The 24,767-nt window shown below is 46.7% G+C and overlaps 1 protein-coding gene and 1 long non-coding RNA gene across 2 annotated transcripts in view; both read right to left on the bottom strand.

The window, feature by feature from the left end:
• The window catches only part of SH3BGRL (SH3 domain binding glutamate rich protein like), a 29,468-nt gene extending 5,495 nt beyond the window's left edge, over positions 1–23,973 (bottom strand). Inside the window, exons 1-3 of the mRNA XM_015860639.3 lie at positions 23,860–23,973; positions 2,771–2,956; positions 322–402 (exon numbers count right to left, since the gene is read on the bottom strand). Coding sequence (XP_015716125.1) covers positions 322–402; positions 2,771–2,956; positions 23,860–23,904 — 312 coding nt within the window. The 5' untranslated portion in view covers positions 23,905–23,973. The remainder of the gene's footprint in view (positions 1–321; positions 403–2,770; positions 2,957–23,859) is intronic.
• LOC146760959 (uncharacterized) lies at positions 7,268–7,755 on the bottom strand. The gene is made up of 2 exons (XR_014945180.1): positions 7,630–7,755; positions 7,268–7,384 (listed from the first exon to the last, which is right to left on the bottom strand). It is a non-coding gene; the product is annotated as an uncharacterized LOC146760959 (long non-coding RNA).
• Positions 23,974–24,767: the final 794 nt, after the last annotated feature.

The raw sequence follows: 24,767 nt of genomic DNA on the forward strand, positions 1-24,767 counted from the left end.
TTGGTGGCCCTGCCAGGGAGGGGGGTTGGAGCTTCATGATCCTTTAGGTCCCTTCCAACCCGGGTCATTCTGTGATTCTGTGATCTGACGTCAGTACTGAACACAGATACCTACAGGGAACACAGCGCTCTCCAGATCAAGCAGTATATAACGACAGTGTGTCGCTGTGATGTTAAAGCCTGAAAGCCAGTCTGTACACACACTGAATGTCAGTCCAGTATGTAGATTCATTGGGACACCCTCAGAACATGCGAAATATTGTGCCGTGAGCAGAAAAGAACAAGGTATAAAATACAGGTTGTGGTAAATGTACACACCTACCTTTGAGCCAGGTGGCGCAGTCAAGCCTAAAAATGCATATACTGCATTGTTCTCTCGAGCTTCAAAGAAAGCTTCATAATCCTTTCAATGGGAAAAAGAAACAAAGTAATTATTACTTTTCAGAAATAATCGAAGCTCAATTTGGGGTGTTACCGAACCCACAATGAGCAAATTGCTTCCTGCGGCCTAATGCAGACCTCAGTGTGTCATCTCCTACTTGTATCACTGGCACTGATGCTGCAGTTTGTACAGTCTGAAAAGTGACAGACTGGGAATCTGGGGTTCTGTAGTAACAGATGCTGCTGCAAGGTGCTTCAGCCTTTCCCAAAGGGACAAGCTCCACAGCTGTCACATGTCTGTCCCCTCCAGGACCAGGCTAAGCCCACTCTTCATTGGCATCAGAGGTACTGATACCCATAGCTGCCACTATTAATTACTCATCAATAATGACAAATGGGCAACTGTGGACATTAGCTCTCATACCTGTCAAAAGTTAAATTTAAACCCGTAAATTGAGACTTAATCTTTTCTCCCCTCATTTCACCTTTAGTGATTGGCCTGCACAAATAAATGAAGTCAGGTGAGACTGATGTAAAACCAACCTACTTGCATGCAGACAGACGTTGCTTCAGCATAAGCCCTGTTAGTGCATGAGCCTAGTAAAAAAGCACATGTCTCAGCACTGTAGTGTTTGGTGCTGTATTAAGAAGTGCATTGCAGTTGCTCTAAATATGCACACAGCCACTTCCCAAGAAAATTAAGGTAAAAACAATGAAGCAATCAAAAAGTACCCACGCTTCCTTCTTTGCCTTTCTTCATATTTGAGATAGAATGCAGTTCTGTGTGGATTACAAACAGCACAGCTTAGTTGCCTGCTAGGTGAGGAAATAGCAAGCAAAAACCCCACACTGTGGCTCAGCAGGAGCTGTTGCCAAACACCAACCAAAGGAACCCAGAATATTTGTGCAAGCTCACCGCTGTCTGAGTTACCACACACTTCCCTGATTTCCAAAGGCAGCACGTTGGACCTATGCCTTGCCTTTTCTCAGTTTTAACAGAAACAACAGTACTGACTCTCTCCTGATTTACTGGGGAATGTTTTGCTGCAGGAGTCCTGGCAGAGAATTCCACAGAGAGGCAGCAGCTCAGAGCAGGCTCAGTCATGGGCTGAAGTCAGGCAGAGAGCTGCCATTAAGGGCACGGAGCTCAGCACGCCTGCCTGGTCAAAGCCTGAGAAACAGCAAATGCTGTAGGACTGCATTGTGCTCAGAGCTGGGGGGCTTTGCAGCTGCAGAGGCTGTTGCAGCTGGAAGAGAGAAACTACATGGAAGAAAGGGTTTGAAAAGCCTAGAGATCAGGGATGTCAAGTTATTGCTCGATTTGTACACGCAGCACTCAGGTGCTAGTCTGATAAAAATGTGTACAAGTATGTTAAATCCTCTCGAGGCCCTTCTGTCGACAGCACTTGTTATGCGCTGGGGCTGCTTGATAACAAAGCTGTTTATCTTGCCTGTGCATAGTTCAGCAGGCTGCTTTGGAGCATCCACTAGGAAAGGAATGCCTGCGCCTAAGGAGCAGGGTTTGTGCCAGCCTGGTGATACACAGCACCTACTACTATAGCCTCCCTGTCACACACGGGCTGGTAAAGATCAGCTTGCTCATACTGCTGCCAGTTATACTGCATCTGATGAAACAAACAAAGAAGTTCACGCTTGAGGATAGTCAGATAAAGACATAAGGGTGTACAAATGTGTGTGTACAGAATTAACTTCTGCCTTTCTGAGAGCTAAACTAATAACTCAAACCCAGCTACACAAATTCACTGAACTTCAAAGGTTCAAAGTGACATCAGCCAAAATGTTAGGAATGAAATCAGGTTCGGCACAGGCAGATGTGAATGACAGATGTTGCAGCTCAGAACCAGGCAGCAAGATGACTTAGAAGTGAATGCACAGCAGAAAGCAATGCATACTGTGAGCTCTTTTCAGAAGATATTAGGTTTTAAAAATAAAATTAACAGTTAATCTAATAAGCATTCAAGCATGGCCTGCTGAGAAGAAGTGCCGCAGGGCAGCATACTTTTGATCAAGCATTAAAATAATTACAAGGAGGTATTCTATTCTCAGCGTGATTTTTAATCTTTCAAGGCATTGGAGTGAGTGGACTGCAGCTGCAAACAGCACAAAACCTCATCCCAAGGATCACAAAACTCATGTACTGACATAGGATGCATCACCCCATAAGTATTTTGGAGAGGAACAGGCTGGAGCTATCTGAAATCTACATGCAAAACCCATGTGGACAGCTCTCTGAACTTGCTGCAGGTCAATGTATCACTACTAGACTTCTGCTAAGTATTAGATTGGTGAGAATTAAGCCTTGCTGATGACAACGGCAGGGCAAGAGCACGGCAGTGAGCACAAGGAGGGCACTAGGGGCTGTCCCTTACCCCGAGGTAGCGGCTGTCGTTGAAGAGCCGCGGTGGCAGCGGGTTCCCGCTGGCTGGCCGGCTGTCTTCAGGGACGTTCTCCCGCATCCACTTCCGATTCTCCTCATTGGCAGCAATATCCTTTTCCTCAAATTCGATTTTGTTGGCTTCCAGGAAGCCTAGAACATCTTGTTGTTGCTTTTTGATCTGTCACAAGAAAAGGAAGGGAGGAAGAGTAAAATCAGTCAAGCGACTTCTGCTGCCGATTATGCAGTACCTGGGTTCGATACAAGATCGAGGGGGTGCAGAACATAAAGAAAATGAAAACTGTACAAAAATTCGTAGCAAAAAAAATAATTAAAGGTTTCTTTTCATTACTTCTCATCATCAGCAAAATTCTGACAGTGGGTTTCTTTACAAGCAATCCCTCAGCTCGGCTCCTGTATAACCGAACAGGCTGGAGTACAAAGGCTGCCTCTATACAGACGACCCCAACCCACATACGGACTTCCTGACAGAGATCTCATCCCATCCCCATTAACAGTGAGATCCCAGTGCAGCTCTGGCTCACATTTCTCTAGGCAGAAGGCCTCTCCTGCAATGCTCCAGCACAGAGTCCTGACCCTGCATTCTGGCCAGAGAGCCCACATGGATGTAGTAGAACCTCAGCAAAAAGCAGGATTTCTGCAGCAAAGGCTGTGCTGGATATTTACAGGAAAAGTGTTTTTTATTACTGTCATGCTTGAATTATTAACTTCCTGATGCAGAGATGTTCTGTTGTGCTCTGTTCTTCCTCTACATGACTTTACCACCAAAAAGGAAATTATAACCATGTGCATCCTGGCAAACAATGAAAAAATAAGGATTAATGGGAAATATGTACCCTTCACATTGCACCCTTCACTGCAAATGGAGCTTTATCCCAGCGAGGCCCCTGGGCAGCACCCCACACTGATGCTGTGCCACTGCCAGCTCTGACCACCAGCTGCTCTGCATCCTGCATGTGGGAGATGGCTGCAGGGAGGGAGCAGCATTCAGGAGCAGAACCCCTAAGAGGATGCACAGTGGCACTGCTTGGCATCCACCCCTTTCTATGTACTTCTTCAGCAGAGTGATGATTCATCCTACAAGAGCCCACACGGCTCCTCCCAGAGGGGTCAGTGCACCCAATGTGAGTGCAGACCCTCAAGCAACATAGCTGTGCGTTAGCAAATTTTCATCATGGCTAAAAATAAATAAAATGGACGAGTTGATACAGCCCCAAGGAGGTTATTCGTGTTACAGGCGATATTTAAGAACATTTCTCAGCGCACACAGATTTACTGGTAAGAGATTTCCTCATTTGCCTTTAATAACAAGGGTCATAGCAGGGGGGAGCCGTCAGGGAAAGTTTTCCTCCATCATGTTACAAAGGTCAAAGAAAAAAGAGCCAGCACTTCCTCCATAAACTCTTCTACAGGACTAGAATATGGGAAAGGTCTTTGTAATTGTAAACTGCTCTGCCAGTACTCAGTTTTTAAGGCCACATGCTGACCTGGGAATAAATGGAGGGTTTTTTCTCCCTAATTACATTTCAATTAACCATTTCCCACCGGTTGTGTATTACAGATCCAGCCAACTCTCATTACTCTCAGTTCTTTAACTTGTGAACTAGCCACCTCTACTCATCCCCCTGGCTTTGTGCTGCTCTGGGAGGCTCGGGGCTGTTTCCAGCCACAGGTAGCACAGCAGGACCCAAGCTTAGGGCTTAGAAGACTATTGCAGCAGGTGACCCTCCCTGCTGGTCTGAGAGCAGCTAGTGGAGCTGGCTGTGCATTTATTCTGCTAATAGCACTGTGCGGGAGGCAAGGGCAGCATTTTGGTCACTGCCCATCTATGGGCAAAGGAGGCAATTCTCCTTCCACAGCAGTGGGAATGCCCTGAAAAGAATGAACTAGTGCTGACGCACATGAAAACCCTCTTCTTTTGGCTGAGGAAATGAGTTAGAAGATTCACAGGACATCCCCCTCCTGGATCCTCAGACACAAGGAACACAGAGCATTGAATGATCCAGAAACACAGCATCCATAGCTGCCAGAGTGCATTATTTACCATGATTTTATTTAGAAAACCACTATGAAATCTCAGGCATTGGAGAACCACTGGGAGGGAAGCGCCTGAAATAGAGCAGCAGATGCCTGCTGCCGCTCTGGGGTGCTTTGTCTTACTCAGATGGGCACACAGCGCTGAGGACAGAAGCCCGAAGATGGTTCCTGCTGCCCAAGTTTGGGAAGGAGTGTGGAGCTGTGGGAGCACAGGCACCCTCGTCAGCAGCTACAAGCCAGCCATGAATTATCAGCCTTTCAACAGAGAACACATATAGAAACACATCATGAAAACGAGCAGCTTAGGACTATGATCAAGTACTGTCCCTCCTGGGGATGCTCGCCAGAAGTGAGTGTTGCTGTTCTACGGTCCAGCTTGCAGCAGCAGATGCTGTCAGTAACACAGACGTCAAGCTGCTGGGAGTGGAGGTGGGTGATGCTGTCCAACAAATAACAGTCCATCAAAAGTGGAACCTGAACTCCAGAACAGGCAGCACTTCCCACAAAATGCTGCCACACTTCAGTCTCAACATAATTTTGTTTCTTTCCATGTTTTGCTCACTCACATGCACACACAAAAAATGTAACTAAACAAAAATAAACAGAAAGGAGACAAGGAGACGGAGGACAAAGCTGGTTTAAGTTTTCAAGAAGCCTGTGGCATTACTACTTCATGCCAAACTCCATTTTCTTCCAGCTTCTCAGCTCAGCTACAAGCTGGTATCCAGTACTCTCTCACCACAGCTGACCAAGGCGTGTATTGATTCGTGATTCAAGGCTATCTGGTTATTTTGACAAACACTTCCAAATATAGTAAAAATATGTCTCCATTATTTTAGTTCACTTTCAAGGAAGTGATTTCACCTAAAACAATTTGTCCAGATCAGCAGACTTTTGACAGCGCTGAGCTAAGATGTTAACAAGCTGCCCATATATGTTCTTCGACAAAAGCCATCGCAACGTCTGCAACAGCAGAAGGAAAATGGAAGAATCCGACATGAATGTGACCAGCATTGATGGAAGTTTCATGTGCAGGTCCTGCAGGGCAATGCTTGAGGACCTCGGGCTCCAAACGCAAGGTGGACCAGCACCAACCCACTGCAAGGAAACTGCTGTTTGAAACACATCACTGCAAAGAGCTTCAAAGAAATGTCTTATTTGGTATACAGAAGCATACAAAACGGTCTTGTTTGCGCTGCTGGCCAAGAAGGGTTTTGCTTTTAAGTCTTGCTATTTCTTCAGTTTATAAATAAACTCCCCGCTGGACAATAGATGTGTTTTGGAAATCTATTTCTGGACCACAGGAACCCAAAGTAAGCTGACAGTCTGAGTGCTGCTGCTCCGGCCCCAAGCTGACCTTCCTGCTGCTGCTGGCACCGCTCCGGCTCTGCCGCTCTGGCACCAGACGTTCCTGCTGCTTGGGCGGGCATGGATCCCTGCTGCCACGCAGGGAAAACACACATATGTCTCTACACATAGTTTTTGCAAAGTTACTTTCAAAATGGCTCTAATGCTGTTGTGAGGGTTTAAAGGAATTTACAAGTTTTCTTACCAAGTTCTCAGCCATGGTTCTGCCATCAGTTCCAGCCCCAACCTGCACTGCCCCCTCCGCCTCTCAGCTGCTTCGCTGTTTCATTTCATTTTCCAAACCAGCACCAGGACACCAGAGAACAAAGACACTGCAGTGAAATGAGATCTTGCACAATTCTCATTTTAGCTTAAAGATAAAAACCACTTGAAAAGGTTTTTACTGTTTCCAATTCCAGCCTTTGGGGTTTCACCAGAATTTGAGATAAGAAAAAGCAGTCAGATCTTGGAAGGGTTTGCATTTCAAGGCACTGCTGGTTTTAAACAAGCTGCTTAATCATTGGGGGGCCACTCCGTATATCATATAGGATATCTGTTCATACAAAGAGCTGAGAAGTTCAGTCCCCCAGGTGACATCTTGCTGTTCTTCATTCACAGGAACAAGCCAGTTGTTCTTTCCCCTTATTAGCTACAAACCAGAGGTGCCAGCTGCGATGACGCTGGTGGCCACCACTGCCATCAGCTGTGGTGAGAGGACTGCAAACTGCAGTCCCCTACAGCCCAGTAGTGCTTGATGAGAGCTTCGCAGGATGTCTCTGAAGTGTTTCCCAGTGGTTTGTGTCACTCTTTTACTTGTCTCTGCCTGGTAGAACATTCACCTATTTTTAGGTCTGGGCAATTATCATTACAGAACTCAAACCACTTCTTTGCTCTAACTATTTTAAGCCAAACATGACACGTAGCAATGCCATCATTATCTGTTCCAGTGCTCAGTTACTGGTCTGTAAGGAAGAAAACTGAGGGCAAACAAAGCAAAACCACCATGAACTTACATGACCTAAACCAAACAAGGGAGGCTGGAAAAGCTCATGCTGTACTTGCACTTCTTTTTTCTTTTCTTAATTCTTTTATTTCCTCCAAAGTGAGGCAGCATCTGGATGGGCTCCATATGTACTTTGTTTCATGCTGGGAAAGCCCAGGGCATATCAGCTCATGTCCTGCACAGCTACTGCAGCAGAGCTGCCTTCATGTGGTTTGTCCCAGCAACTCAGGCATCTCCTGTATGGATGCTGCTCTCCCCATCAGCCACTTGCACTCTAGCCCAGAGCTTGGCTGCAGCTCGGCTCTGGGCTCCTGCTTCTCACCTGTGGCTCCATAGGACACTAGATAAAAGCAAGAAAAAGTCCAGGACTGAAAAGATGCAAAACCACCACTTAGTGCAGGGCTGAGGGAACAGTCTGGGCTAGTGAAACATTTCTGCAACATAACCTAAAGGTTGCATCACATCTGGAAGCACACGGTCTGCTTGCAACCCGGGCATACTGTACCATGCTACACAGCTGGTTAGCCTCTACAAGCCAAGAATACAGCTTGAACAAGGAGCAAAGTCCTTGCTTCCCAAAGCAAGATAATGACTTTCTCCAGAAACTATAGAAAATTATGTAAGCGGAAAAGCTGAATCATGAGAACAAAAATAAAAGCTTCTTTTATGGATTATAATGCCATTTTGAGTGCACTCGTTCAATAACCCCATGCCTAAAAATCTGCTAAATCCCACAGCAACAAAACCCAAACCAAAAGGCTCCAGTGCATCCGACAGCTTTATTCTTCTCAGCAGAGTGAGATACCAACACTAGCATCACCTCTGTGTCATGGAGTCCTGGAGACTGGGATTCCCAATAGGGCCTAAGGCACCTTGGGACACACTGGATTTTATTCACCCTTTGATGCAGAGTGCTGAGATCATGAAGCCTGTTGCAGGAGCCTGGCTGGAGCACATTAAGCAGCCCTTAATTGTGCCATGGGCAGCTGACAGAAGTGAAGCTGGAAGATGGGTGTTTTTGTCAGTGTTGTGTGGTATCTGCAGTCAAAACCTTCACCAAGGGCTGATCTTGCCTGACCAGTCTGGTGGCCTTCTATGATGGAGAGACGGCTTTGGTGGATGGGCAATGGATGTCATCTACCTGAACTTCTGCAAAACCTTTGACATGGTCCCTTACCACATCCTTCTCTCTAAAGTGGAGAGATGTGGATTTGAAGGATGGACTGTATGATGGATTAAGAATTGGCTGGCTGGATGCAGACAAAGGGTTGTGATTAATGGTTCTGTGTCAGTGTGGAGGTTGGTCACGAGCAGTGTCCCTCATGGATCAGTCTTGGGACCAGTGCTCTTCAACATCTTCATCAATGACAGATGATGGCATTGAGTGCACCCTCAGGTTTGCGGATGATACCAAGCTGAGTGGTGCCGTCGATACACTGGAAGGAAGGGAAGCCTCCAGAGGGACCTGGACAGGCTGGAGAAGTGGGCCTGTGTTAACTTAATGAGGTTCAATAAGGCCAAGTGCAGGGTGCTGGATCGAGGATCGATCGAGGCAGCCCCAGTTATTTATATAAACTGGGGGAAGATCTCCTTGAGAGCCACCCTGCAGAGAGGGAGCTGGGGGTCCTGGTGGACAAGAAACTGGATATGAGCCAGCAGTGTGTGCTTGCAGCCTGGAAGGCCAACTGTGTTCTGGGCTGCATTATAAAAGGGGTGGCCAGCAGGGAGAGGGAGGTGATTGTCCCTCTCTACTTGGCACTTGTGAGGCCTCATCTGCAGTACTGCGTCCAGGCCTGGAGCCCCTGATACAGGAAGGATAGGGAGCTCTTGGAGTGGGTCCAGAGGAGGGTCACTAAGATGATCAGAGGGCTGGAGCACCTCTCCTATGAGGAAAGGTTGAGAGAGCTGGGCTTGTTTAGCTTAGAGAAGGCTCCGGGGAGACCTCATTGCAGTGTTCAGTACTTGAAGGAAGTGTTTAAACAGGAAGGGGAACATCTGTTTACAAGGGTGGATAGTGATAGACAAGGGGAAATGGTTTTAAACCAAGACAGGGGAAGTTTAGTTTAGTTGAACGTTTTTCACACAGAAGGTGGTGGCACATTGGAACAGGTCATGGATGCCCCATCCCTGGATGCATCCAAGGCCAGGCTGGATGTGGCTCTGGGCAGCCTGGTCTGGTGGTTGGCGGCCCTGCATATGGCAGGGGGGCTGAAACTAGATGATCATTATGGTCCTTTTCAACCCAGGCCATTCTATGGTTCTATGATTCTATGAAAATATTCAGACCCAAATGGCATCACTCCTTTCATTTAAATGCACACAAGATTTGAGCTTCGCACTGCATCTGGATTTCCAAGTGTCACTATTTTTGTATCAGACAGAAAACAGACAGTTCTACTACCACATTCTAATAGCAAAGACCCTAAAATGCCATAAACACATCTGCATCACATCAGAGATCTGCTTGGTTCCCTTCCTCCAGCAGTGGCCCACAGCAGATTCCTCCATCCGTTACTTAGATGCAAGGAGAAGTTAACATTTCCTTATTTATATCTCCTCAGCTACTAGCAAGCAGCTGTAGAAGCACTGCCTAATGAAGCCTCGATTACTTCGTAATGTTTTTTAAGCTTACATTCTGTGAAGGCACCTTAAGGATTAATATATTAGCACATCCTGCGTGAAATTCTGTTCTTAACAAATAATATTCAAGCACTCAGAGAGCAGGCACAGAATTAATTTGTCCTTTTATACCTGCTTTTCAAAGGTAACACACTCCAGAGGAAGGAGCCGAAAGCTTTGAAACAGCAGAATTAGTTTACTGCTATGATCACAGATGATGGCTCCATTTTCAGAAAGAAGGAGGGATGCAGCAGATGCATTAGCACAGCAGAGCACTGGGAGGGTAGGTTTTTGGTATTAGAAGAGGCCCCAAACCCCAGTGAGTGCATGATGTTAGAAAGCCTGTCAGCCTGAGAAGAGAAAAACAGTGACTTGTAAATGCAGCTGAATATTGTATGAGGCAGTTCTATTCACCTGGAAAGGTGTTAGACTTACACTTCACTCAAAAAGGAGATCTGGAAAACGGGGGATGCCTTGGCATTGCTCAAGTCCCCTGATCAGCACGGTGTGCCCAGTGAGTTCCCCCTACCTGTGACTTGTGCCAACAGCCCCTGCAGCACAGTGGGGATGTCTGGTGAGTGGATGCAGCTCTCTGTGCTTGCAGTAGTACAGGGCGCAGAAGAAAATGAGCCAGGGGACATGGCAGTATCTCATCCCACAGCAATATGCACATTGTATTGTGACCTCAGGTCATCCCTGTCTCAGCCTTTTGCTCTGTTTGGTGCCGATCTTCACATATCATAATAATAATTTCTTTTGTGAGTAGACAGCTGAAGTGGGCCAAAATGAATATATCTTGCAAAGCCATGCTGCTAGTCCTAAGCCTTCCCTTATCTCGCTTTAGATGCGAATGTAAAGGAACATCAATGTATTGCAGAGTCAGAGCATCAACCACGTGCACTGGCAACTTCCGCAGATCACTGCAGCACCCAGAGCTGTTCTCTTCAAAACACAAACACCACCATCACAATACAAAATAAATTGACCTTTGGCAATTTTCTAAGTCAGTTTTGTGGCATTTGACTTTTATAAGGCTGAAAACTGCTTGTCTGGTCCAAAACCAACAGAGAGACAGCTTCCTACTGCGGGAATACAAGCTCCATTATCTTGGTTATCCATTAATGCAGCATAAGCAGTGGCACAATGTGAACTCCCCATTTATTACACGCAGTTGTTTTGTGCTGCAGACTTGGAACTTGGCAGACTATGCTCTCCTGAACATCTACGTGCCCCTGGTGACAGCATCCAAGCTCCACATGGGGTTAAAGGAAAGAAAAACAGCTCTGCTCCTCCCAAAAAAGGGTATAAAATCAACCTAGCTGCTGCACATCTCGATGCGTCAGAGCTGTGAGAATGCCGGGGAGAGCAGACAGATGCACTCAGTGCCCACTGCAGCGCTCGGTATTAATCAGCAGGTTTCCAAGGCTGCCCCAGGAGGAGGAAACGCCTGCTTAAAAAAAAAACTGAAGTGCCCCAGGATCTGGAACAAGCTCACAATTCTTCAGCCGGAGCATCTCCAGCAGTCTCACTGATCTGACCAATTTACGGTTTGCAAGAAAGCAGAAGTCTAAAAACAAACCTGTTGTCACAGCTTCTGAATTTTCCCTCATTAATCATTGCTTTTGTTTGCAGTCAGATGTCTGGCACAACAGCACGGAGCTACAAGCCTTGAGAAACTGCGCGCGGCTTTCCCACTTGGATGTGGATGAAGCATTCCAGGCGAATCAATGTGAATCCTACAGCTGGATTTGTGCTTGTCCATGCCTCGGGGAGGCTGGAGGAGACTCAGGCCCCCCACATCTTCCTCCCAGCCCATCCTTCAGCCCTGGAAGCAGTGGAGCACTTTATGTCACACAGAATCACAGAATCACAGAATGACCCGGGTTGGAAGGGACCTCAAGGATCATGTAGTTCCAACCCCCCTGCCCGGCAGGGCCACCAAACATACACATTTACTAGATCAGGTTGCCCAGGGCCCCGTCCAACCTGCTCTTGAACACCTCCAAGGACGGGGCATCCACAACCTCCCTGGGTAGCCTGTTCCAGGACCTAACCACTCTCCTAGTAAAGAACTTCCCCCTAACATCCAACCTAAATCTTCCCTCTTTTAACTTAAAACCATTTCCCCGTGTCCTGCTATTGTCAGCCCTTTCGAAGAGTTTACTCCCCTCCTGGCAGTAAGTTCCCTTCAGGTACTGAAAGGCTGCAGTGAGGTCACCCCGCAACCTTCTCTTCTCCAGGCTGAATAAACCCAACTCCCTCAGCCTGTCCTCATAGTGGAGGTGCTCCAGTCCCCTGATCATCTTTGTGGCCCTCCTCTGGACCCTTTCCAAAATCTCCATGTCTTTTTTGTACTGAGGGCTCCACACCTGGACACAGTACTCCAGATGGGGCCTCACAAGAGCAGAGTAGAGAGGGACAATCACCTCCCTATCCCTGCTGACCACCCCTCTCCTGATGGAGCTCCTGATGTCCACCCTGCTCACTCAGCACAAAGTTCCAGGGCAGCACTGAGGTGTGAGCAGGAAGCCTGCAGGCCCAGCTCCCGCTGGCACAACTCCTCAGGGCACTGCACACATCTCTGCAGCAGCAGCACCTGGTCTTAGTCTCTTTGTGTTACCTGCAGCACAGCACGCTGCCAGGAAATAGGAAATTCCACTATAAGGAGAAGAGAAAAAACTCTTCAGGCTATGCTACCTCCGTCACGTACTCCTCACATAACTCTGAATGCAGCTTTTGTATCACAAAGCTTTGTCCCCTAAGCTTATAGTCAGCAATAATACATCACTGCTTTTGGCTGTTTCTACAAGCAGGAAAGTACTACAGATGCACCACAGCCCAGTCTAACTGACGGGCTGCACGCATCAACCATAATGCAATTTAGCACACACAAGACTTATCTCCAGTGAGTCAATCAGGCTCAGTATCACATGAGCTGCAGAACATGGAACATGACAAATAACTAGGCTGGGTTCTGGAAAGTACTCAGCATGGCTGAGAAAAATTGGGGGAAAAGGCATTCGAGGTGCCACTGCAAACTGACTCTTTGCTCAGGGAACTTGAACAAGGACTTCAGTCCTGCAGATCTGGATCTCACCACCACCCTCCACTCTCAAGCTGTTGTTTTTTTCAGCCCATCTCTCCCTGAAAGCCAAAACAATCCTCCTTTATGTTTCTTTTCACAGAGGTCTCCTGGACAGGCTGAGGAAGCTCTCACTGAATGTTGGCAGCAGATACAACCTATGAATACTGGTGTCTGCAGCATCCCACCAGGTACAACAGCGCGGGTCACACATCATTACGCTCCAAATGTTGTGACTGCGCAGTGCTGGGATTTGCTGGAGAAGCAGCCTGAGAAGACAGCCCAAGGGCCAGCACCATAAACAGTAGAAGGGCGCAGTTCAGGCTGTTTATTGAAACAGCTGCTAATGTAATTATTTTTCTGAATCAGTGGATTTGTGTTGGTGATGAGGAGCCCTCCATTGCAAACAGCAGAGAGAAGAAAAACATTTGACATTTCATTTGCCTGACTAGAGCAGAACTCTAGTTAGCAAATGAGTTAAGAGCACAGAGAAGCTCTGCACGAGGCTCCTGTGGCTTGCAATAAAAGGAAGGTTTATTTCCTGTACAGTTGAGCACACAGGGAGACTAAATTAACCGACAAGGCTAAAAGTTTACAGCATTAATTGCTGCTTCACTGCCTTTATACTGCCAGGTATTCATTATTTTTAAATAAAGCTTACTTTAAGAAGACATACAGCACGACCTTAGGGATCCGACTCTAAATCCAGGTGCTTCTGTTCTGTATTGCCTTCTGTCTGCAAGGAACTCATATACTAGAGGCACCATTGAGCAGAGAAGTCTTTTGGATGACTGCTATCAAAATAGCTATATTAAAACAAATAGCTATATTAAAACAAATACATTCTTCCAAGACAAGCAAGCATTTTTTCCCCCCTGAATTAAAATACCAAAGTATCATAATACAAAGGAAGAGAGGATTAAGAGAAAAGCTATGGATTAAAGTTTTCCTTCTCTCTCCAAAAAGAATCAGGCTGCTCCAAAATAGAACAGCAGTTTGGTGCATCCACACTGAAGCACCCAAAAGGCAAAAGATGTGGCAAACAAATGCCTGTGTTGGTACCAGCCCTTTGCACTGCTGGCTTGCAGCTTGTTTTTGAGAGTGTATTGACCCAGGGCCCACAATCCCTTCTTTATTCTAGAGCAGATTTGATAACTTTTGTATGTAACTTTAGAAACTGCCTTGAAGCACAGTGAGAAGGGGATAAACAGAAAGCTCACAAAGAGTGGCTTTGCAGCTCCCAAAGCAATGCAGCATTTGGCCAACTTTTGCTGCCATCAGCTGCTGGTTTGCCATCCAGGGGACTGCTCAGGTGACATTCTCAACTCTTCCTTTACAGGAATGCAAAAAAACTGAGCATTTTTTCAACAGCTATTGCTACCCACTGGCTAAGTACTGCACACTGATGGGGGGCTGCCACCTCCAGCCCATACCTAACGCTGCCCATGCCATGCAGCCACAGCCACCAGCACAGCCATGGCCACGTCCCAGCCTCCTGCTCTGCCTGCCATAAAGTTTTAGAGCCTTCCCGTCACTGTGGTATCAGCCTTTTTTATTTTTAAAGAACCACAGACTTCCTTCTGCCAGTGTGCAAGCTGACATTTGCATACCACAAGCAAACATGAAGACAAATACAAACTGCATTTATTTTTTGAAAGACTAAGTGTCCCAGCTGTTATTTGCTGTAGGATGGAGTTCTCCAGACTCAGGCAAGCAGCCAAAATAGCTTCATTCCCCTGCCGTTCTTCAGGCTCAGCCCCATGCTCAGCTGCTGGCACTGGGAAGTGATGGCTAATCCCAATGCCTTCTATGCTGCTAAATTCAGTCCCAAATTGTTATGGGGAAGACATAGCTGTTGGTCCAGCTGTTTCTCAGTTTATATAGGTGTGAATTCCTAGAGGAAGCAGACCCTGAGGGAGCCTTATGAACTGACTCCATATTTTCACAGCACGTACAGCTCAAACCTTGGCCCACTGCAGATAAAATGAAGGCTGTCGTGGCTAACTACCAATACATTCTAAGTTGGTGAAAGGAAACAGAAATTTAGAGGAAGATTGCTCAATTGACATGATGAAAGGAAACAAATGTAGAGAAAGATTGCCCAAGCACAAAGGTTTCGTGGACTTAGCCACCAGAAGCATGAGACGTGCTTATCTGCATTGCAGGGCGGAAAAGAATTTCCAGTTTCTAATCAGGATTATCAGCTCACTAACATACAAGTCTGCAAACCTGCCCCTTTTACTGTGCCTCCTTTGTACTTCTACATACCTATATTGCATTTCCCGCCTAAGGAAAAAGAAAATCCTACATCTTTTATCAATAAATGATTTCTGGTGGAGCTTCGCTTCTATCCGCATCCATTGAAAAAGTTTGGGGATAGATTTTTAATTCATCCACCGAGTTATTCTGCTCCTCCCCCATTCTGCTGGTTGCTGAGTAAACTCTCACCACGTGCACAGGAGTGACCTCAGATAAGCAGCATTTAGGATTTCCTAAAGCAAAATCTTGCCCTGCTGTAGTCCATGGAAAACCTCCAGCACCATTAACACAGCAAGATGGTCATCCCATGAGGTGAATACAGATGTGCTGTTTAAACCTGCCTGGAAACTCCTGCTCTCATAAAAATGTGTGTTATGTGAAACCGACTGCTGTTTTCCCCAGGGGCTGCCTGTTTTCTGTTTGCACAGGGTCTGCCAATTTATTCTGACCTACAGCAGTAGGGATTTCTGATAAACCTACCTTACTTTCTAGGTCTAAAAATGATGTATATCAGCATCTGTTGTTCATGCTGCAAAATCATGATGGTTTTGGAACCACCTGCTGCCTGTATCGTCAGACACTGATGTTTCCTGTGTAAGGAATACTGAGATGGTGACAAGATGAACAGTCACATGCTCCTGTGAGCTCTTGTGAACATTTTGGGTAGCTTGAAAGGCACATCTTGAGCACAGGAAAGAAGGAGAAATTCTAGCTAGGAAACCTTACCCCAGTAACACCCAAGTACAATGCAAAACCGCAATAGAAAGGTAGAACTAGATGATTGTTAATGTCCCTTCCAAAGCAAACCATTCTATGACTCCTCTAGTTACTAACGCCCCAATCACAACCTGGATCCCATAGAGTATTTCATATAACATAAAGAAGAAACCCTAAAAACAAATCCTCCCAATGCAAAGTATTTCCCAACACCCAAGTACAGAGATTGCAGTGCCTGCCCATCACACAACCAACAGCTCCATGCCAAGTTTCTTACAGCCCTATCCTCAGCGGCTGAGCTGGACTGCAGTTCTTCAGAATCAAACCAAGAGGAGATTTATCATTAAGCTTCCACTATTTTCTTTCTGGTTTCTAAGATACAGGGAACAAATACAGTTAAAAGTTCCACCCATATCTACAGTCTCTTGAAGCATCTCAGTGTCTGCAAAGCAGAAAGAGGTAAGGTCTTAATCACAGTAGTACGGCTTAATAGAAAACAGACACAAAAACCCTTCACAACTCAAAGGATATTTCTCATTACACTTAAGTATACAGAGCCTTCCCATTACTTTACATCTGCAGCCTTTGTCGTAACCACCAAACCAAAAACAAACCCACACATTCCAAACAAAGACGTGTACTTTCTTCCACCAAACATATTCTTTTCCTGGACGACACATTCTTCAATCCTTCAAATGCAAACTGTTAACATCACTTTGGGAGCAGAGCCAATTCCATCCAAGAACAGAAGAGCTTCGCTGGGTCAGATCCAATGCTTGTCTGCCCCAATATCCTGCCTCCTCCACGGAAAGGCACACCAACAGACAGAGCACACAGAGCAACACCACGTTGTACTTTCCCAGATGCAAATAACACACAGCTTTGAGTCAGAGGTGTAGCAATTAAGGGCTATTTTGGCTATTAACTATAATAGTTTTTCCCTCTTAATTTGTCTCACTGCTTCCTGAACCCATGCAATTTTTACCACATACATTCTCTGGCAATGAGTTTTTCTGGTGAACTGCATGCTGTCAGGCACTGCACATCATCAAATACTGCAAGTCATTTAACCTGATCCTGCCACCTTCTAGACTCCTTTGCTCTCCCCCTGTTTTGTTATGGCACAAAAAGTTATGTATACCACTTCCTCATTGCCCTCCTCTGCCGGCTGTGATTTTATCTCTATATAACCTTTGCAGTCCTCTCTCTGCTACAGAATTCTCCCTTATTTGGTTGTTCCTCGTGCAGTGACCACATTACCTTTCCCATTTTCTCTTTTAGCTTTATTGTATAGTGGCAACTGTTTCAGACTAAAAGAGATACACAGTCACCTTAGATTTCTACAGTGTTACAGTGTTACACTTCGCTCTCTCTGGTCCTAAAAACTCCTGGTATTTTATTTATTTATTTATTTTTAATGACCATACTATGGTATTTTTATAGAATTACCTAGCTCAGCTCCAAGACTTCCCTGCTATGCAGTATCAGTTAAAGCTCAGCAGTGCACTGTGCTCGTGTATCTTTGATAACCCAGGACAGGCACAGGAGGCTGCTCTGGTGCAATGCAACTTCACCAGCAGCCTCCCTCCCCTCGCTTTCTCCTTCTGGGTTCCCTCTGATTATGATGATCAGCACAGACCTCTGTAGCATCCCCTCCTAACTTCTGTATATTGCAAGAGCTGCCTGTGTGTTGCAAATTTGATTGTTATCTGCTTTATACAACAGGTGTGTAATCAATTATGCAAGCCAAAAAAAAAAGCCCTTTCCTCTTGGCAGCCTGGTTTCTTTACAGAAAAGGATCGTCCTTACTCATGGCTCCTCCAAGGAACTCAGCAACATGGCTCTTTCCCCTCCCTGTGCTGCATTTCCACACATCCGCTGGGGAAGTCGAACAAATAACATCAGTTTGTCCAGCCCAGAAAGGTATTTGTAGCTCCCACTCTTTCCTGAGATCCTTTCCAAAATCCTTTTGCCTTTGACACCACAGCACCACAAACAGGAGATTCCTCAATAGGCAACAGTTACAATTTCACACTTGAGCGCCTTCAGCATTTCAAATGTGGCGGTACTCAGGCATGCAAAAGGAGCCCCAGTAACATTAACCTTCCAATAGCTAATTAAAGCAATGCACACCTCCACTTCTCACAGGGGAAACTAAGTCCAACAAGAAGTTGTAAGGACAGAACATGGAGTCTACCGCAGCTATCAGCATCAGCTTTGCTCAGTTTGATGTTGATCCTTTACATTCTCTTTCAGTAACTTGAATCTCATCTCCCTACCTTCTGAATTTCTCTAAGTGGTCCCAGCAGCCTCTTCAGTTGGCCTACTAAAATGATGTGCTCTTGGATGTCATGAAGATCAGCATGACAAATGGTGCCCAGGCAGTACCAAGAGCTCCAAGCAGAGCTGCAGAGCTCAGCACTGGGGACTCTCAGAGCAGCCCCGTAAGGCAGAGCTCACTCCTCTCCTGCTGTGATGGCTCATCCTTAGCCGTTCTCCTTATCATATAGGGGAAAAAAATGTTGTTCTGTTTCCATCTTGAACAGCTGATATCTATCAATGCTCGCTCAGTTCCATTTGTCTCATCTTTCCCCAATTCCCCCTGCTCTGGGAGGAATAAGCTGTAATAACAATGTTGTGGAGACTCTTTGGCATCCTCCACTCATTGTATACGTGCCAATTCACTGACTTCTACAGGAATTTTCTGAGCGTAACCTTAATGACTCAGGACAGGAGATGTTTCTTGTTCAGCTCTGCAAATACCTCCTAAAAAAGTGCAAGTGCTCAGCACTGACCTGTGGCTGCCTGGATCCCACCTGGGGTGCTGAGCCCCTGGAGCCAGCAGAGCCATTGCAGCCTGCCCAGGGACAGCAAAATCCCCATACACTGCCCCAACATAAACACTGTCATCCTGACATATACAGCCACATGCAGTCTTAACAAAGAGCCTTTTGCAGTCACAACTGCAGAGCATCGCTTCAATCCCTCTCACACTGTCAGAAAACTCTTTTCATTTAAGCACGGTAGAATGTTTTTTCTTTCGATACATCAGAACTTTTTGCAATGCCTGCAATCAATTTAATCTTTGGCTCCATTAAAGGTTTGAATGCAGTGTTTTAAGAAAAAATGTTTGGCTTATCTGGAGTTTAGAACAATGACTTAAAAAGAGGCAGCCGGGAGGCAGACGGAAGGCATCCCAGCTGACTGCCTGCACTCATGTTACATATTTCGTCTCCTACCCTGAGAGCTGTAACTCACAACAATTCATACCATTCTTTTTGAGGGAGAGATTAAGCGTGGTATCACTGGATATCCAAAAAAGTACTTCACACATATAATGTCCATACGAGAGAGGGGTCTGAAATCAATACCGAACCTATTAACCAGGCAGTTCTCACCCACAGTATACAAACTGTGTGCAAAGTATCACGAGCCTCTGGTATACCCTAAAAATACAAACACATATTTTCCCACCTTACACGGTTTCACCTGAACTTGCATTATATTACACAACCACTTATAAAAGATTTATATCAGTACTCCCTTTCACTAACAGCAGTGATACAATTTAGGCAGACATTTGCCAGCTACTCTAGTTCGTGTGCTCCAGCTGCTCACGGCTTCTGGGCTGACAAACACAAGCATGTGCACCAGGGCTTCGATGACAACTTTGCAACCATGGACACGAGCGCAGCAGGAGTCATGCTTACTGTACATAGTGCTGAAATGCAGGGTGCAAGGAATGCCAGTGCCGTGGCCATGGCACTGCTCATAAACCACAAAGCAGTGGAACAGAACAGGAACAGAAAGCACTTAGCTTTCATTCATCTTCTCTTAGGGCAGTAGTACCTGTATTTATTGAGATAAGAAGAGAGAAAAGGCCCCAGAGAGATTGAAATGCAAAATACCCATCTTTGTACAAGCTCAATTTCTCAGTTTATTACTTTCTGGAGATTGCTTTAGAAGAATGATGCGGCTTCACCAGCCACCCCATAGCCCTGAGCTGCTGAGCACAAACAGGGGCAAAAGCTGCTGGCTGCAGACAGCTCTGCTCGTTTCCAGCCACTCTCACACAAAGATGCTCTGCCTCAAACCACCTGCTGCTGGCTACACATCCCAGAAGGAGCTTCTGTGCTTCTTTAGGTGACACGGGAGGAAAGAAGAGCAAGCACTATTGCTAGCAAGCACTTGTGCTCCAGATGACAGGCCACATTCCTCTCTATTTCCTGGTGTGTGAAGACCTCGATCTTTTCCCAAACAAGAAAACACGATGAAAATACAAAACCTTACACTCTCCCATCCCCTACTCTGAGAATGAAAAAATAAACTCAAGCTTCCTCTCCTTCTTAAAGTCACCCTTACCAGTGGGAGTCCACAGTATGACATGGAACTGATTCTAGAGCACTCTCTGGGTTTGGCCATTGTGCTCAGTCTCTCATTGTGCTCAGTCTCACCCATTGCAAGTGAGAAGAAGCAGCCATGTGCCATCAGAGCTGCAGCTGGCAGTGGGGTACCCTATGAATGGACACAGTCCTCTCGGACACGTTCTGCACCACGAGCAATGCTGGCAGTTGCTGGCAACAAATGTGCGCTTGTAAGAGTGAGAGGAATTTCAACAGCTGGCTCCTTTCCACCCGAGATCAATAAAAACAGCAAGGCAGCTGCCTTCAGGAAGAAGTATGCAAGTTCTTTTGGTACTGGAGGAAAGACGGGGCAATCTCCTACCCGAAAAGAATGAAAGGCCCAAATGGAGAAAATCACAGGCTGATGCAATTCAGCCTCTCCAGTCCCTAAATACTTCTTCACAGAGCTCGAGTGCCAATCACTCCTCGGCCTCTCCTCCTTTTGTCTCTTAAAGGATTTGAATAGAAGTCTATAGCCAAATTCAGTCTCACAGCCTGCACAATCCCCATTCAAGTCAATGCTTGGGTGCTCCTGAATATGGTGTTTATGTCTGCCATTTCACATCCGTGGCCTCCAACACTGGCTCACATTAGGTAATGCTGTTCACTCTGGCTGCACGCCACTGAGACTCCTGGACAGGAGCTGCACGTGCACATTCCCACATTGGTGCCTACAGCTCATCTCCATAATTACAGCCACCTGCGCTCCATTGCTTGTGGTTGAGAACCAGAAACATCAAAGGAGAAAGGCACCTTTCAGTTGAAGACTCCCAAACTACAACCTTCAGGTACATTCAGTTAACTCTGCCTCTGAGAGGCACAGCACCAAACCACAACAAACACAAAGTCACCTTTACCGTACAGAGTATATAGCAAAACCCATGATTAAACACAGAGCTTAGCAACCGATGAATCACAGCAAAGATAAGACTGTGTACTCACCAACTCCTATTGCTGGAGAACAGGCAGCTCAGCACCCATCCTTAGGGCTGTGACACCCATAATGAAGGACTTACAACAACACACAGGAACAGAGGAATTAACCAGTGGAATAAACATCACCAGAAACCCCTCAACATGTACCCGTGATATGTCCCTGCTTACACACCAACAGCATAAGGTAGTTTTTCCTCACTGATACATATTACCAAATAAAAATATTATGGAGAACAGTGCCTTGGGGAAGCAGTTAAAAAGATGTGGAAAACTGACTGCAGAACAAAGTTCTGCCTTGCCAGTGAAAGACCACAAAACTTGGGCACCCTCCCAGACCGACAGCCCAAGGCTGCAAGGTGCAAAGCTGCCTGAATCCCTTTTCCCTGCAGCAGATATAATGCTTCCAGAGCCTCACCAATGCTTTACCAACATTCTGAAACAAGCCGTCGTTTTCTGGAGGTGATTTTCCACCTCTTTCTGGGTTTACTCAAGGAAACCAAAGTAACAGTGAACTGGATGCTGCTGGCAAAACAAAGCCATCTCTGTGAGATGGAGCTGGCTTACAGGGCTGATGTTAGCAACCGACAACAACTTTGACTCGGTTCCACTCCTCTGCAGCACGATGTGGGTCCTCTGATCCACTACCTGAAGATCCCCAGTAAGACTCATTTGGCCCTCCAAGCAGAGACTGACCCACCGATAGTTCATTTTAAGACACAATAAAAACAACTCGTTCCCTTTGAGCTCGTTTCACGTGAATCAGAAACTTTTCCTTCAGTTGGGTGCCTCTCTGTTCTGCTTTAAGTTCAAGCATCAATTAAAATTCTTATAGCAGAAAGAAAACAGCCACCCGGTGAGGTGCATGGCTGAGCCTGGCCAACAGAAACACCCTCGGTGCGCTCAGCAAACCAAGAACGTGCAAGTCCTGCTCACTGCTTGACATCACTTCAGCTGAAGTCACTTTAGATCTGGGCATACATATGTAATAAAATTGGTATTTATGACTCTGTTACACTCATATTCCATAAACACAACCCACACCAATGCTGAGATCCAAATTCTGGGGTCAAGGATGCATGAGGGAGCCTAAAACACGGGATAAAGTTAGCACTGAGTCTTGTGACATGTACAATTCACACAAAGACAAGGCAGCATCACTGAAACCACTGAGCCGATGATTAAAAACCTATTCTAAAACCAGCAAAATGCAGTTGAGATGGAGATCAGTGGCCGTCTCCCTGGAGCTTAGTACCACTACACAAACCAAAAATCAATAACTGCCATTAAGAGGTCACTGATAAGAATCTACAGCAGCAAAGCCTGTCAACCAGAAAGCTATTAACAGCTGTGTTAGAGAAAAGAATTACTTCTATTTGCCAATGACCGTTTCTTTCCCTCTATATGATCATGAAATATATGAAAGACCTTTTGATTCACAAACTACCTGCTCAGGATGCCAATACTCTTAGAAGATGTGCATCTGATAATCATCAGCTTTCCATCATCAGCGTGTCAGTGTTAGCACTGACACTGAGAGTAACAGAAACGACACAGGGACTGTTAGCACAGGGCCACCCGAGGCATGAGATCTCTGCCCTTTTAGATTCTGTCTAAACACAGCAAAAGTCACCGATCATTAACCGCATTCACTGGCATTTTGAAAGTCTCTTGTATATTCACACAACGCAACAAAACCCCCTGGATTTTAGGCTGAGTCTCCTTCCTGCAGGTCACACAGAAGACATCAGACAACTTTTGGGCTGCTGCTGCAGCTGAGGTATATCTGACCCCAGGCACAGACTCCTGCTTGTTCTCTTTCATTCACTTAGCTTTGGAAAAGCACAGTCTTCTGAGCCAGCTATGCTGACAGTGCTGGGGCTGCAGAAAGCAAAACTCGGTACTCCCACAGGGCAAATAGCTGCAGCTGCTCGGACAGTAGCCACACACACCCACCTTCATTAACCACTCGGTATGAGAGCATCAGAACCCAATGCTGACACCATGGATAACAACAGTTCAGAAATGAACCTCAAGAACAAAACCAAAACAAACGAAGAAACGCTAGATTAGTTCACTTTGCCTTCCCCAGCGCAGAACAGAGCAAAAGAGTCCTATCCACTTGGATGTGTTAAAAATAGTCCGACAGCGGGAGCGTCACGCAAGAAGTCACAGAACAAGCTGCTAAATCACGAAGGAAATGACATGTTATTTGTGCAGTAAACAGATCGCCCTCCCAGGGCAGGATGCTGCTGCTCAGGGGTGAGGAGGATGCGGGTTGTGCTTCATCTGGCAGGGCAGCTTTACCATGGGGAGCTCTGCACACTTGGGGTGGTTCAGAACCCCAGCCAGCCCCAACCCTAGCCCAGCCTTTAGCTAAGCCCATACCCCACGCTAACTATCCCCCTGTCCCAACTGGCCCCCAGCCTTTAACTAAGCCCAGCCCTAACCCGAGCCCCTGACAGCTCCACGCAGGGTCTCCCCGCTGCCTTTTCCCCACAGTCCCTCTATCCCCACGCTTTGCAGAGCCCCCACCCGCAGCGCGCTGCTCCCCGCCGTGTCACACGACAATCCGCGGACGGAGGCGGCGAGGAGCAGCCCCGCCGATGCTCCCGGATGGGCCCCCTACAGCCCCGTTACAACTTTGTCGCCTCGCTGCTCACCGCCGTGGATCCGGAGGAGGAGGCGATGTACACCTTGATGACCATGCTGCCGGGGAGCGGAGGGAAGCGGAGCCGGGTGGGTGTGTGCGGCTCGGCTCAGCGCGGCTCGGAGCTGGCGCTGAGGAGGCGGCGGGAGGGCGGGCGCTGAGGAAGCCGCTCCTGGGCTCGATTCGCCCCGCCTCGCCGCTCTCTCACTGGGCTGCAGGCACGGCAGTCAGCGCCGCCCGGCCCGGAAGAGAGGGGAAAATGGTTATAAATAAATAAATAAAGAGAAAAGAAAGAAAGAAAGAAAAGGGGTGAGGCGAATTCTCGACTAACCACGCGAGACGTGCTCGGAGGAGGGGGCTGCCCGCTGCACGGCGGTGAGGCGGGATCCAGGAGCCATGGCGGCACAACCCGAGGGCCCACACACACACCGTGGCAGCAGCTTCTGGAGCTAAAAGCCTCGGAGAGAGGCTGGGGCTGCGCTTAAGTGGGAGGTTTTGCAACCAAAACGGCGATCCTCAGAGAGGAAGGTGAAATAGAGCGTGTGTGAGGCACCGCCGCACACCTTATGGCCCTGGCACACCTCACACAGCTCCCATCTCTGCCACTACAGCACTGGTGTGGGTTGAATCTGAAGTAAAAGCCAGTTCTATAGAGAATGGGACTCTATAACATTCTGTGGTACAGGGAGCAGGAAAAGGCCCTCTTAGGAAAACATATCGAGTTGTATGTGTAAGCTCCATGTGAAAATACAGGCGCTTAGGTCTGACGCTGTCTGATATGGGAAGGAACTGAAGGAGCTAAAGATAAGGCAATGCAAGAGAAGATGCTCTTGTCAGGAACTTCATTTTGGGAGTGAGAGGAGGGGAGAGACAGGAAGGTGGGAGAGGAGATCTGTAAGAACTTCTTTACAGAAAGGATGG

This window comes from Coturnix japonica, chromosome 4 (genome assembly GCF_054131305.1).
Source record: "Coturnix japonica strain WE chromosome 4, WE-NBRP24, whole genome shotgun sequence".
NCBI classification, from domain to species: domain Eukaryota; kingdom Metazoa; phylum Chordata; class Aves; order Galliformes; family Phasianidae; genus Coturnix; species Coturnix japonica.